General features: G+C 32.6%; 3 protein-coding genes across 3 annotated transcripts; 1 reads left to right on the top strand and 2 right to left on the bottom strand.

The window, feature by feature from the left end:
* Window positions 1–1483: 1483 nt before the first annotated feature.
* Window positions 1484–2532, bottom strand: LOC107063334 (protein BOBBER 2-like). Its single transcript, XM_015315055.1, has 2 exons — window positions 2304–2532; window positions 1484–1935 (listed from the first exon to the last, which is right to left on the bottom strand). The coding sequence occupies exons 1-2, from the start codon at window positions 2530–2532 to the stop codon at window positions 1484–1486; spliced, it is 681 nt and encodes a 226-aa protein (XP_015170541.1).
* Window positions 2533–4257: 1725 nt separating this feature from the next.
* LOC102591965 (protein BOBBER 1-like) lies at window positions 4258–5547 on the top strand. The gene is made up of 3 exons (XM_015315054.1): window positions 4258–4311; window positions 4399–4594; window positions 5125–5547. The coding sequence occupies exons 1-3, from the start codon at window positions 4258–4260 to the stop codon at window positions 5529–5531; spliced, it is 657 nt and encodes a 218-aa protein (XP_015170540.1). The 3' UTR covers window positions 5532–5547.
* Window positions 5548–10180: 4633 nt separating this feature from the next.
* LOC102579490 (probable magnesium transporter NIPA2) lies at window positions 10181–14148 on the bottom strand. Its single transcript, XM_006360877.2, has 8 exons — window positions 13980–14148; window positions 13201–13257; window positions 12846–12936; window positions 12525–12685; window positions 11644–11771; window positions 11411–11548; window positions 11077–11169; window positions 10181–10690 (listed from the first exon to the last, which is right to left on the bottom strand). Exons 1-8 carry the CDS (start codon window positions 14104–14106, stop codon window positions 10493–10495), a joined length of 993 nt encoding a protein of 330 aa, XP_006360939.1. The 5' UTR covers window positions 14107–14148; the 3' UTR covers window positions 10181–10492.
* Between the last annotated feature and the right edge of the window lie 539 nt (window positions 14149–14687).

The raw sequence follows: 14687 nt of genomic DNA, 5'->3' as shown, positions 1-14687 counted from the left end.
TAATAGAAAAGGAATGACGAATAATTTACCTTTTTTTACTTTTAATAAGAAGAATAATGTAAGCATAAAAGTACCGCATGTTGGAAAATATAGATATTGAGTTTAAGAATAATTTTGAATTGACATTAATTGTACAATATTTTTATATCATCAAATTAATTTGTATTTAATTAAAATATTTTAAAAGAATACAAAGAATTATAACAGTAAGTGTATATAATTTAGGTCCATAATAATAATACGTTAACCCTAATTATTTTTTTGTTTGACCATTAGCTGAAGAAAAAACTAATGGGTTATAAAATCGGAGAATTTTTGCAAATAACCATTATAATAAACTTAATTATGCTTCATAGCTATAGTTTGCATATTTATGTGCTATAGCTACAATTTAAGCTGGTATGTTTGTATAATTGAGTTATTTTTGTATAAACCCGAAATAACGAAATACTATACAAATTACATTGTACAAAAATTATACAAATTATATCATACGAATTTCGAAGAATTTCGAATTATACAAACATGTGAATTATACAAATTCAAAACCCCAGCCAAGGTAATTATCATTGAATATTGATTGCGAGTGGTAATTAACTAAAACTATAGCTAGTTGTAATATAATCCTAATCTTAGAAGTGGTGCACCTCGACTTGTCGTGTCCATAGAAATGGAACCTGAAATTAGAAGCGCATGATACAGTCAACACAGATTGAGAATCAAAATTGGGACAAATTTTCAAAGCTAAACTAAATTAGATTAATTAACTATTTTCAAATTAACTTTACCATTATATCTTGTCCTTGAAACCATTACCATGTTACTTCTAATGAGATCGATCAAGTATTCTTCAGCTGCCTCTTCCAACCTCCCAGACTCAATGTTCTTCATGAGACTTCCCGCTATCCATAAACTTATCAGTTTAGACACTGGAATTCTCGCATCCTCCGAAAACATCCCCATATAAAGAAGGCAAGGTCTTAAATAACGAAATACTATACAAATTACATTGTACAAAAATTATACAAATTATATCATACGAATTTCGAAGAATTTCGAATTATACAAACATGTGAATTATACAAATTCAAAACCCCAGCCAAGGTAATTATCATTGAATATTGATTGCGAGTGGTAATTAACTAAAACTATAGCTATAATGACTAATTAACTAGTATATGTTTACTTAATCATGTATTTTTTTCAAAATTAAATCATACGGAATAACAATGACAATTTTATCATGGCCTTCTCACTACGATCCAGTGCAAGGATAAATATCTCAACAAATAGAATATCAACGAGTAAATATTTAAAATACCGCACAAATCAATCCAAACATCATAATTAATTAAAAAAAACCAAAAGACATTAACCAAACAAAAAAATCCTCATAAAATCCAAAAAAAAACCCAACAATAACTTAAATCTCTAAAATACTATAATATTAAAAAAAATCAAAATCTAAAAAAAAAAAATGCAACTAGCCCATCATCCTAGAATTTGGCATCATCATCTTAGCATTACCAAAATTCTTAGCCATATCAGGATTTTGTTCCATAAATTGTTTAAGCATATCTTGATTCTTAATCTCCTCACTTGATGGAAGTCCCATTTGTTTTTGTCTTTGATCAAACATCATTTTTTCAACTGCTGCTCTTGTTTCTGTGTCCAAATCAGACAATTTACTTGGTTCTGGTTCCACTTTTTGTGTGTCAATTTCTTGTCCACCTTTGAATAAACTTTTCCACCAATCAGATTTGTTTTGTTTTGTTAAAAGAATTGAAATTTCCTTTTGATCTTCTAAACTCCAATAACATTCATCAACTTTAACTCCCTTGAAGTATTCACCATCTAATATTAGTGGTTGGTTTTTTAGTCCAACTTTGAGAGTATTGGACTTGAATTCCACAATTATGAATCTTGATTTTGTACCTGAGGTAAAAAAATAAATAAAATCAGAAATTTCATTAAGGACGTTCAAATACTTTATTGTATATGGCAATAACAAAATCAATAATCTATGTAAAAGGATTTGAAAATTAATAGATTGTCACGATTGAAATTCAAACATGTGATCTAAAACATATTTTTGAACTCGACCCTTTTAATTTCATTAGAGGAATTCGATTATTGAAATCAAGAATTCATATAAAGGGATTTATTGAACGTTACGCTTCGAATTTTAAATAAGCTATCTAAAGCAACCCCTAAACATATTAAAGGGATTCAACAATTTATATATAGTGAGAAAAATTTCTTTTCGCCTTATAAAACACAAAATAAATTAAATTATTATATACCTGGAGGAACTGGGACATTGATGGTAACTTCTTGAAGAGATTGTCCCCATGAATAATTCTCCATATCAAGTCCATTGGACTTATTTGGCTTTAGTTTCTCTTCTTTTGGGGTTGAAGGTGAATTTTCTTCTTCTTTAGGGGCTAAAGTAGAAGAATTTTCTTGTTCTTTCTCAATAATCTCCATGGGTTGTTCTTGATTTTCTTCTTGATAATCTGAAAGAATTGCCATTCTTGAAAAAAATATTAAACAATTTTTTATCACAAGTAGAAGAGAAAATTATGTGAATTGATGTGAGAATTTTGGGAGAATAATTGGGGGTATATATAGGGAAAATAAAATAAAATCCGTTTTTGTTAAGAATTAGAATCCTTAGTGTAGTTGGAAATTAAAGTCCTTAAAAGTATTATTAACCGACTAAATAACCTTTTTTTCCTAATTATTATTTATTTTCTAGAATTTCGAATTGTAAAAGGAAAGAAAAAGAAAAATTTAGTGTGAATTAAATTTTATGTACGAAAAAAAGGTAAGTATTATACTTTTCCTAGTAAACCGACTCATGACTTCTTTTCCTAACTAATTAATGCTTTAAGGTAACTCTTTTTTTATGTTACTAGTTAACCAAAGTCGAGGTGTAGTGGAATAGATAAAATTACTCTATTTTTTAATTATAAGAAGTTGTTTGTTTTTATTATTATTAACCCTCCCTAGGAGCTCCCACCCCATTTGCTCCGTTGGTGATTTGAACTTGCAATCTTTGGGTTGGAAGTGAGGGGTGCTTACCATCCGAACAACTCCCTCTCGTCAGTATCAGACGTTGTTCGAGTCCTACATGAATAAATATTTTTGTTAGATAATGCTATCCCTTAATCTTAACCGAATGAGGGGTGTAGTGATCAAATAGATAAATTAAAATTACTCTATTTTTTAATTATAAGAAGTTGTTTGTTTTTATTATTATTAACCCTCCCTAGGAGCTCCCACCCCATTTGCTCCGTTGGTGATTTGAACTTGCAATCTTTGGGTTGGAAGTGAGGGGTGCTTACCATCCGAACAACTCCCTCTCGTCAGTATCAGACGTTGTTCGAGTCCTACATGAATAAATATTTTTGTTAGATAATGCTATCCCTTAATCTTAACCGAATGAGGGGTGTAGTGATCAAATAGATAAATTAAAATTACTCTATTTTTTTAAATAATTATAAGACTCAGTTCAAGTCCTAGATATATAGATATTCCCCTAAGATAATGGTCCTTCCCTTAAAAATGTCTTACAGGAATTGGGATTAATCGTTTTTTTTATACGAATATTAAATATTAAATGAAAAATGAAAAATCAATAATAAACAGGGAAAATTATGTTTAATTCCCACAATATTGTAAGAAATAAGCTGGGAGACTTTTTTTTTCTTTTTCTTATCATTCAATGTCCGATATTTATATTAAAATCCTTATTAATTTGAATTTGCGTCACATGACATTTTAAAGAAGAAGGATTGTTATTGAAAAAATAATAATATGTTTTTCCGTGGCTCAAGCCCTAAATATAACGTCTTAAGAATTAAAAAATTATATTTATCTTACTATAGTTCACGATGATGAAGAGTATTCAATCTAACTTTTGTAGGACTAAGATAAAGGGAATAATTAATACTACACTAAGGATACAAAATTTCGAATTTTAATTCAAATAGATCATATATCATAGTTTTTTTTAATTGTTTTTACTTTTATTTTTTATATCTTTCTTCTGAAAAATGGTAATAAAAGAGACCGGAATTAACACAATGTTTTTAAGCTATAATTCAATCAATAACGAGTCTCACGGTATGTTGTTGTTATTAACACTCAGATTTCCTTTTCTTTCTCTAATAATTTACTATAAATACACTCCTTTTTTTTTAATTAACACACCAATTCACTAATTTTTTTCCTCTTTTAATTTACTTAAAAAAAATGGCAATTCTTTCAGACTATACTGAAGGTGAAAATCAATCACAAGCCAAAAAGGTTGTTGAAGAAGAAAAACAAGAAGAAATTAAAGAAAATGAAAATCAAGAATCAATTAACACTTCTTCTTCTTCTTTAGATGAAAAAAAAGAAGAAAATAAGAAATTAAAGCCAAATCAATTTAATGGTCTTGATATGGAAAATTACACATGGGGACAAACTCTTCAAGATGTTACTATTAATGTCACAGTGCCATTTGGCACAAAATCAAGATTTTTAGCTGTGGATATCAAGAACAATTCCATCAAAGTTGGACTCAAGAATCAACCACCAATTGTTGAAGGTGTGTAATTAGATAATTTTGTTTATATACATAAATAGGAGAATCAGATTCAGAATTTAATATTTATTAAAATCAGTAATTTTTAACGTATGTATCTAAGTTTCGTGTCAAAACATTGCGATCAGATCAATTCATAACTTTTTAAACTAAATCCACCACCGGATAGACATGAAATGGGATTGTCACATTTTCTAAGGTACAAATGAGTTCTGAATCTTTTTAGGTTAGGATTTTTTTCACAAATAACTAGTCAGATTTACTATTTTTTAAAATCATATACATAAATTATACAAAAGTTATATGTGCATTATACATATATTATACATATGTTGTCTACTTTTAGTTTAAGCAGCTAGGTGACCAACTATTTAGGTTGATTTTTTTTTCATATATATGTTTGTACTTCCTATCGAGTTAAACTGATTATTTATATACTCTAGACAAATTTACTTGCACTATGCAATAACTTTGTATTTCTCGAAACAATATACGAGTAATATCTCTTTAAAACGGTTTATTTTGCTAACAAGGTGAACTATTGGAGCCTGTGAAAGGTGATGAATGTTTTTGGAGTTTAGAAGATCAAAAACAAGTAACAATTCTCATGACTAAAAGGAATCAATCTGATTGGTGGAAAAGTTTGTTCAAAAATAGCCCTGAAATTGACACACAAAAAGCTGAGCCAGAGCCAAGTAGGCTATCAGAATTGGACTTAGAAACAAGATCAGCAGTTGAAAAAATGATGTTTGATCAAAAACAAAAGCAAAAAGGATTACCAACAAGTGATGAGATACAAAATCAAGATCAAATCAAGAAGATTATGGAAGAAAATCCTGAAATTGCTAAACATTTTGCTAATTCACCTGCTAATGCTGATGGTAAAGGTGGAATGTCTAATATTAGGATGATGTCAAGTGGCGGCGGAATGATGCGTTAAGTGGGAACTTGATGATGAGTCGATCCATCTATATGTCTTGTTTTTACTGTTATATCAAAAGTTACTTTATGTTTTTGTTCTTTCTTTTTCTATTGCTTTTCGAGTTTGTGGGATTGGAATTATGATCCCTAAATGTTTGGAAGCTATTTTCCTAGTTTTAATTGTTGAAACATTATATATAAACACCATGTGTGTGTTGGCAAGCGATTTACTTGATAAAGATGAGTCGATCTACTTATATATCTTGTTTTTACTGTTACATCAAAAGTTACTTCATGTTTTAGTTCTTTCTTTTTTATTGCTTTCGAACTCGTGAATTGAAATTATGATCCCAAATGTTTGGAAGCATTGAAACATGATATATAATCACATTGCGTGTGTTGGCAAACAATTTATTTGTTGAAGATGAGTCGATCACTCACATGTTTTGGTTTTGTTTTCATATAAGAAGTTACTTTATGTATTGCTTGACATAAAATGAATTATAAATTTATTTATTTTTAATTGATTCTTTTTCACGATCGGATAGATATTTGATAAACCTATACTATTTTTTTTTCATGTTTAAGTTCTTTTCTATTGCTTTTCGGGTTGGTGTAATTGGAATTAAACATTTCCTATTCATTTTTCAATAAACAATATGTAATTAACTCTTGATATAAAATTAAAAATAAGATTTGTCTATAAATTAACTCATCATGTCCCGAAATAAATTCGAGATTATTTTTTAAACCTATACTTATCTTCATAGTGAGACCGACAATATATATATATATATAAAAGGCTCGAAAACGAATTCACTACCATATCACTAGACAACAATTCCTTACAAGACTTTTTATTTTTGTCTTAACAAAAATGATTTTATTAATTCAGAATCTGAAGTTCTAAATTTTTTTAAAAAAAGTTAACATCAAATGCAGTTATAAAAAATTCCCAGCCACCAAAAAAGTAGTAATTGTTAAAAAAAATAATAATTTAAAAAGATCAAAATAAATAAAAATAAAATACTATAAGGGTAATAAAGTCATTCACTAATCACTATGTGATTCCTCTTCAGCTCCTTGGAATCTTTTGTAAACTGATCTCTGCTCATTGAACAGCAAAGAGAGAAATGATTTTGACACAGTTGAACTACTAACTGCAGAAATCAATCCCCACAATCAAAACCTTAAAAACTCAATTTCCATTTTTGTCCCTTTCATCTCACTTCAAATTTCTCCACAAAAAAATTTCCCCTTTATCTCACTGCTTTACTTTTCCCAATTCAAGAAACCTATTATTGGTCTAAAGGTCAGTTTTTTGATATATATATGGGCTATGTCAATATTCTTTCTTGATTTTATATGGGTATTTGCTAAAAAGTTGTGATTTTGGGTATACCCTTTAGCTTTTCTTGGACAAATTTTGAGTTATTTGTAGTGTTGATTGATTTTATTTGGATTTGTGGTAAAGAGCTGAAATTTGGGTTTGAGGTATTTGAGTTGTTGTGTATGTGATTCTTGAGCTGCTTGGGGTTTGTTGGTTTGAGTAGTGGAGTTAGTTTTATTTGATGAAAGTATGTTGGTTGAGAAAAGGAGTGATTTTTAGTATACCCATTAGCTTTTCTTGGACAAATTTTGGGTTATTTGATTGATTTTATTTGGATTTGTGGTGAAGAGCTGAAATTTGGGGTTTTGGGTAATTGAGTTGTTGTGGATGTGATTCTTGAGCTGCTTAGAGTTTTTTTATTTGAGTAGTGGAGTTAGTTTTGTTTGATGATGCCACTACCAAGAAGGAAAAAGTTTGTTGGTTGAGAAAAGGAGTGATCTTTGGGGTACCCATTAGCTTTTTTTGGACAAATTTTGGGTTATTTGTAGTGTTGATTGATTTTATTTGGATTTGTGGTGAAGAGCTGAAATTTGGGGTTTTGGGTATTTGAGTTGTTGTGGATGTGATTCTTGAGCTGCTTAGAGTTTGTTGGTTTGAGTAGTGGAGTTAAGGTTAGTTTGACGATGCCACTACCAAGAAGGAAAAAGTTTGTTGGTTGAGAAAAGGAGTGATCTTTGGTATACCCATTAGCTTTTCTTGGACAAATTTTGGGTTATTTGTAGTGTTGATTGATTTTATTTGGATTTATGGTAAAGAGCTGAAATTTGGGGTTTTGGGTGTTTGAGCTGTTGTATATGTGATTCTTGAGCTGCTTGTAGTTTGTTGGTTTGAGTAGTGGAGTTAGGTTTATTTGATGATGCCACAACCTAGAAGGAAAAAGTGGACTGAGGCAGAAGAAAGAACTCTAATTGATAAGTATGGTGAGATGTTATGTGATGGGACTTTAGCTAAAATGAAAACTAGGGAAAAGAAGTATAGACCTATAGCTTTACATGTGAATTCTGTGCACCATGTTCGTGATCCGATCACGTATCCATGGCAATGGACTTGGAAGGATGTGTCCACTAAAGTGCAGAACATGAGGCATCAGTATACACTGGTGAAGCAGAAGATTAAGAAGCCAAACTCTGGGGAGGAGTCGGGTGCTGGGGAGGAGTTCGATTGGATGGAGGGGCTATCTCATTGGTCGAACTTTTTAAGGTATAAGGAAGTGTTTGGGGATGTCAATATGCTTGTCTTCAATTGTAGCGACTCCATGGCGGTTGTAGGAGATGGAAATGAAAATAGTGGAGGATTTGATGGGAGTGGTAATGGTATGGGGATTGATCAATTTGGGCATCTAGGTCATGCTGGGGACGGTGATTTTACTGGAGTTATTAATGGGGTTGATCATGGTGTTACAGGTATGGAGTTTGATTATGATGGAGAAGAAGGAGAGGAGAATTTCAATGGTAGTATCAGGAGGAACAATCATTTGAAGGAAGATGCGGATAGTGGATTTGTTTACGAAGACATCGAGCCAACTGGATCTGATACGAGAAAGAAGAAGAAACTAAAAGGGGTGGAGAAGAGGGCATGGGGTTTTCTTGCAACACAGTTGGCACAGTTAAAGGAGATGGAAGCTCGGTTTGAGCAGCGTGAGGCTGAGAGGGAGCGGGAGAGGCAGAGGAGAGAACATCTTAGAATAGAACTTGAACAAGAACGTGAGAGAAAATGGGAAGAAAGAGAAAGAGAGAGGGAGGAAAGGGAGAAAGCAAGGGAGAAGTTGCAGAGACAGAGAATTCAAGAATGGGAAGCAATGGAGAAGGAAAGTGAGGAGAGAGAGAGGAGGAGACGAGAGGAACATCTTATATTTGAGAGAGAACGTGAAGAAAGAATGCACAAGAGGAGATCAGATTGGAAGAAGAGGATTGACGAGACGTTAGGTCAGCATCGAGTTGAAATGAGCCAGGTCCAAACTCGGATACTTCACGAACAACAAAATCTTACTAGTCAGCTTCTTGGAATTTTTTCTCAGTGGACTGGTCATCCAACTGGGCTTTCTGATCACACAGGAGCTAGCAACCATTATCTTTCACAAATGATGCAAAACTTGCACCATGTCAACGGGATGGTTCACGGTGATGCAAGGGTTGTAGATGATGCTCAAGAAGACCAATTTATCGTTGATGGATAAATAAAAGCAAGCTCCTTTTAGTATTTATATCGACTGCCTGAATAGGGAAGGGGCATGTACCTTGCAAGACATGAACAAGTGTAAAGGTCAGTAACTTGTAATTGTATTATTTGATATTAGGTTTCTACTCAGAGCCTATGTATTTGAATAATGTTTCCCATATCCCCTTTTTAATGTAGCCAGTATAGAATGTAGAGTTCTCGGCCTTTAAGTTTTTATGTCGCCATTGTTCAATAAAATATTTTGATATATTTATATAATACCATCATTTTTTTAGTGAACTTTCTTATTTTGTTGTTGACTGGTTCACAAGTAGAATTTAGTGTGCATTTCCAGCGCTACCCTTGGTTCCTTAAGTGTCTCTACACATCTATGTAGGTGGTAGCTTTATCTGCTTTTTCTGATTAGTGGAACTTATGTCATCTTGTACGAGAACTCTGTATTTATCACATCTTCTATGAAATCTCTGAATGTACTCCTTAGTTATCACCAAATGGCTCTTAGGCCAAAAATGATGTCAAAAGATGAAACTAAACAACTATTTTAGATAATCACTAATTACCAAATGAGGTCCAACAAAAGCTCGCATTGAAATAGGATTAAAATGTTTGGTCTTGGACCAAAAATATATGCTGGTGATCCAAGACTTGAAGAGTTTAACCTTGATTTCTGTCGTCATATTATGAGTTTATGCTCTTATTTCCAGGCTACTACAATCAAAAACTTGACAATACATGTTGAATTGCACTTGCAACCTATGTTCGAACTCTTCTAGAATACCACCATGTGCGTGTTGGATCCTCCAAAAGTAGTGCATTTTTGGAGAATCCGACACGGATGTGGCAGCAATTCTGAAGAATCTGAGCAACAGAACTTACAAGTATCAATTTGATGTCCTCAAGATTCCTCATGACATACACAACTCATAATGCATTAAAATGGTCAATGTATATTATCTTTAAAACATTACTTACCTATCTATTATAAATACAACAATAAGTTGAACCAAAAAGAAGTGAAAGACATTGAAAACCAACTGTACAAAGTAACAAGAGAATCTTGATACAGGCAATGACCTGTATGTATACACAAGGAGATGCTAGTCTGGAACAACAAAATTTCAGTTCTTTTCTCATATTATCTGTATATATAGTTCGAAGAGGCATGTCAATTGGATATTGGTTTCCACACTGTTAAATCTTTCGAAAGCCAAAATAACAAAAAGAATGATATTGAAATGTCCTCCTAGTATAGCATTGGCTTCAACCTGTCAAAAACCATCACACCTCATTTTCGCCTTCTGTTTTATTCAATGAGAAATGCTTCTATCTTCCTTCTTTATGAGTGTGTGTCTCCATCTTCCCTGTGCTCTCGTGATGATGCAATTACCGATCAAAACCCTACATCATTTGCTTCAAACCTCAACTGTAACTTTTGTGGTTTCACTTTCTTGCTTATAATCCATATCTGTTGTTGGAACGATAACAGGTAATGGTATGGATGGATTGTTTCCCATGTCCTTTGTTTTGTGAAGGAGAAAAGTACCACAGAGGATAGTTACAAAACCACATAACTCTGTAATTATCTGTGTCGTATTTTGATGAACATAGTCCTGAATCCCAAAACGTATCACCAAAATTAGAGAAGTGTGGAGTTACAACTTTCCGATCAAATGAAAACACGAGAACAATACAGTATATACTCGTTAGAAAATAGATAAGCTGATAATTCAATTAGGGTTCATCTTCCTAACATTTCGATTACAAATGAAATCCTTTGTCATGCTTCTTGAAAAGCAAGCAAACTTTCTTTTCTCTCAAACATCATTTCTTTCCCTTTAAAACAGTCAATTTTGATATACCTATCTATCCAGTTATCCGCAGTATTGTTTTATTACTGCAACTACAAATGACCAATCCATGTGATCTCAAAGAAGTGGGAACTGATAAAACTAAGAATTCTGAATTGCCATAACCACAAAACTTAATGTTGAATCACCTTAAACATTATCATGCTTGCAAGAATGGTCAGTGTTGTAAACATGACGTAGTATATCGGGGAAACCACAGCGGTGTTAAATGTGTCAAGTGCCTGCAGAACATACAATAGTCATGTTAACATTTATATTTTTTTTTAAAAACAAGTATCAAGTAAGATGAGACAACATAAATATGAGATTGAGACGTAGTTGATCAATTGATATGGTTTAGAGAAATTATGTAAAAATGGCACTAGATGAGAGGTATGACTAACTTATCCAAACCAAATCAACATATCAGAGAACCAATTTTACTTAGAATTCTAAAATTATAAGGGAAGGCAATGTGAGTACCTTGTTCAAATAGTTCAGCTGCAAAAGGCAAAAGATGAGGACAAGCACTATAAAAACCCATGTCTCAAAATACTTGAATTGATTTTGCCCTCCAATTGTGAGCTTTATAGCAATTCCTATTGCTTTGACACCCATAACCTGAATAACCACAAGAAAACAACCATGAGATAAGATGTATGAAATGTACACATGGAACAGTGGACTACTACAGTACATGAAAGAGAATAACAAACCGTGAGAGAACCCGCAAGTGAACAGATCCCGATGTAGACAACCAAATGAGACCGCCCAAAACGAGGCACATACCGGACAATAAGGATAAGTATCAGCACCAGAACCGTGAAAGTGTAGGCGAGGAACCCTGTTCTTATCAAAAACCTTTTGGTTAGTTAACATAATCCAAGCATGTTGGAACATTGCATGTATCTGGTTTGTAATTTGTAAATCCATCACTTCTCTATACTTATTTGCAGAAGATTTTTTTGCTATGTAAGTGTTCAGATAGGTAAATCTAGAGTTTAGAAAGTCAATGGGTTCAAAATGGTGTGGTCTTGTTAGATGTATATGTTTTTTCGAAAAGATTTCATTAGTATACGTAAATTAAAAACGATGACATTTGACAGAAGGTGCAATTAGCACGTGTTGAGCATAAAATGAGAGCAGGTCCTGTCCTACATCGACCTGCATATGCATCAGGCCTGTAGGTGTGAAATTATGGTGAGTGAAGGTGTTAAAAGAAGACGAGTTGTCTTGAAAGACCTACAACTTCTTGGGATGGATGCAATGGAAGAAAAAGATCCATATACCTGATATCTACTAATGGAATAGGATTCAGTTTTGTTAGAGAACTTCTAATATTATAAATTTTACTACTATTATTCATATATTTAACTCATTTTTCCCTTTATTTTTATTTGGTATGGTGATGACATTAGTGAGCTTATATGGAGAAGTGAGGATTCATATAGTCAACCCAACTTGTTTGGGATTGATGTGTAGAAGTAGTACATAGTCCGAGCCGAAAGTGACGGATTCAATTGAACTGGCAGAACCCGTCCTAGACTCGCCTCTGCGAATAATGGAAGAATGTAACTGACAATCAACTTGAATATACCTGGCTCTGTTGCTAGGTTCCAAACATCCTTGACAGATTGAATACTCTTCTCTAATGGGGCATGTAAGACTATAGTGACAGACCCAACCACGCAGAGGAGACAACCAACTATACCAAACATATGCAATCTCTCCTTCAAAATAAAATGGGCTAACACTGCACTGCACATGAAAGTTATATCAGTATTGAACTATAGAGCTATGTGCTCGGACTCTTCATAAATGCCTTCAAAAGTAGTGTATTTTGGAGGATCTGACACAGGTGCGACAATGAGCTTCTTTGATTTACATCTCTACCCAATGATGCTACATAACGACGTACCTGACAATCATACTTAAAGCCCCTAAAGGTGTCACTAGTACTGCTGGGGCATATGCATAAGCTGCAAAGTTAGCTCCCTCTCCAACAATCACTACAAGAAGTCGGAAGATTAGCGTTAAATAAAACCATCAGTATTTCACAGATAAGTTCATATATCAGACTCTTTAAGACAACTTATCCATGAGTTTTTTCATGATATTCTGTGTTTTTTCTTCTTCCTAAAGCATGTTCCATAATACATGTAGGTTTTCTCAGACATACAACAACTACAGTGCAATCCCGAGCAAGTTGGAATTGGCTATATGTTCAATGAATTCATGCTAAAAGTTATAAGAATGAGTTATATGACTCTTACTAGATAACATTCCGGCCCACCAACAAGGTTCCAACAAGTAGGAATGGCCTCCTGAACCTGTTCAACATTCAACATAATTGGTAAGTCATAATAACAGGGTAAATTTGCCTAACCTCAACAACAAAAAGAAGCCAAATACTTTGATTGTATTAGACTTTTGGTAGTTCCTCCAGACTCCAGTGTTTGCAAATGATGCAGTATTCTAATAACTACCTTTGAATGTCTAGTATCCGGACTTATAATAGTATTTTGGTAGAATGTATATGTGTATATTTGGTTGGGTAATGGACTGGTGGTTTGCTTATATAAACTTGGACAATCCTCCCCTCACGAGCTAGCTTTTGGGGTTGAGCATATCATTGTTCAGTTAACCAAACTAAACTATATGTATTTAAACCATATATGAAGTATACCCTATGGGAAATTTAAAGCAATGAAGGTTATTACAAGTATGTTAAGCTTGATCACAATTCAAAAACTCATGCTAATGTAACTTCGAGCATTAACACATAAAAAGGGCAGCGCGGTGCACTAATATTCTCTGGCTATAACTAGGGGTTGAGAAAAGACTAAATCACATTACTTGCATTTCTGCGGGAGACTGTTTACATGGCTAGAGACATAGGTATATTCCCATAATTGACATAAATAAACTACTCTATACAGAGTTAGTCACGTGTCACGGATTCTCTGCATACAAAAGTCTGGTATTTAAGGGGAGAAAGATGCAAGCCTATTATTCATCGAGTTTTGAACCATTTTCGAGAAAAAGAATAAACCTGCTCTTTTTCCATTTGCGCCAGCCTTCTTTAGACCTTGTTTTTTGATAACAAAGCTGGAACCAATAAAAATACTGGATGATATTGCTAATATAACACCATGAACATTATCAGATACTCCCTCCATTTAATTAAAAATGGAGAGAAATAATAATAAGATAATAATTCTTGATATTCAAAAACCAATTCTTTCCAACAAATAATAACCCCTGCATATTACAAAACCAAATTATTAATTACACATACAAGAGAAGTAATTACAAAGCCAAAAAAAAAAAAAACTCAAACCTTATTCTTGATAAATATCCAAGAAAATATAAAATTTGGTAGATTTATGATAAAGAATGGATTATTTTTTTTAGTTATGTTGCTAAAATATATATCCTTTTCAATATTTTTCAACTTTTCTTTGACGAGTTTATTTGTTTGTAAGAAATTATGGAAAAGGAAAAATGTTTCTTTTTCGTTTTTCCGCTCTCTTTCTCTCTCCTCTTTCTGCATAAAATTGCAGAAATGAGAAGAGAAAGAGAGGGAAGAAAGAAAAAAAGAGATGATATCTTTTTTTGTTTAGAGAGAAATTAATTAGTCCTTTACGCGATTTTTAGAAGAATTTTAAAAAAAATGCTTCAAATTACATTAACCACTTATTTTATGGATTTTGCTCCTCTAATATTGCATGTGTTTTTTGTCACCTTCAATTTTAGCCTC

This window comes from Solanum tuberosum, unplaced genomic scaffold (assembly GCF_000226075.1).
Source record: "Solanum tuberosum cultivar DM 1-3 516 R44 unplaced genomic scaffold, SolTub_3.0 scf00339, whole genome shotgun sequence".
Classification (NCBI taxonomy): domain Eukaryota; kingdom Viridiplantae; phylum Streptophyta; class Magnoliopsida; order Solanales; family Solanaceae; genus Solanum; species Solanum tuberosum.
The sequence above is the reverse complement of the archived record's forward strand: the minus strand, read 5'-3'. Positions and strand labels throughout refer to the sequence as shown.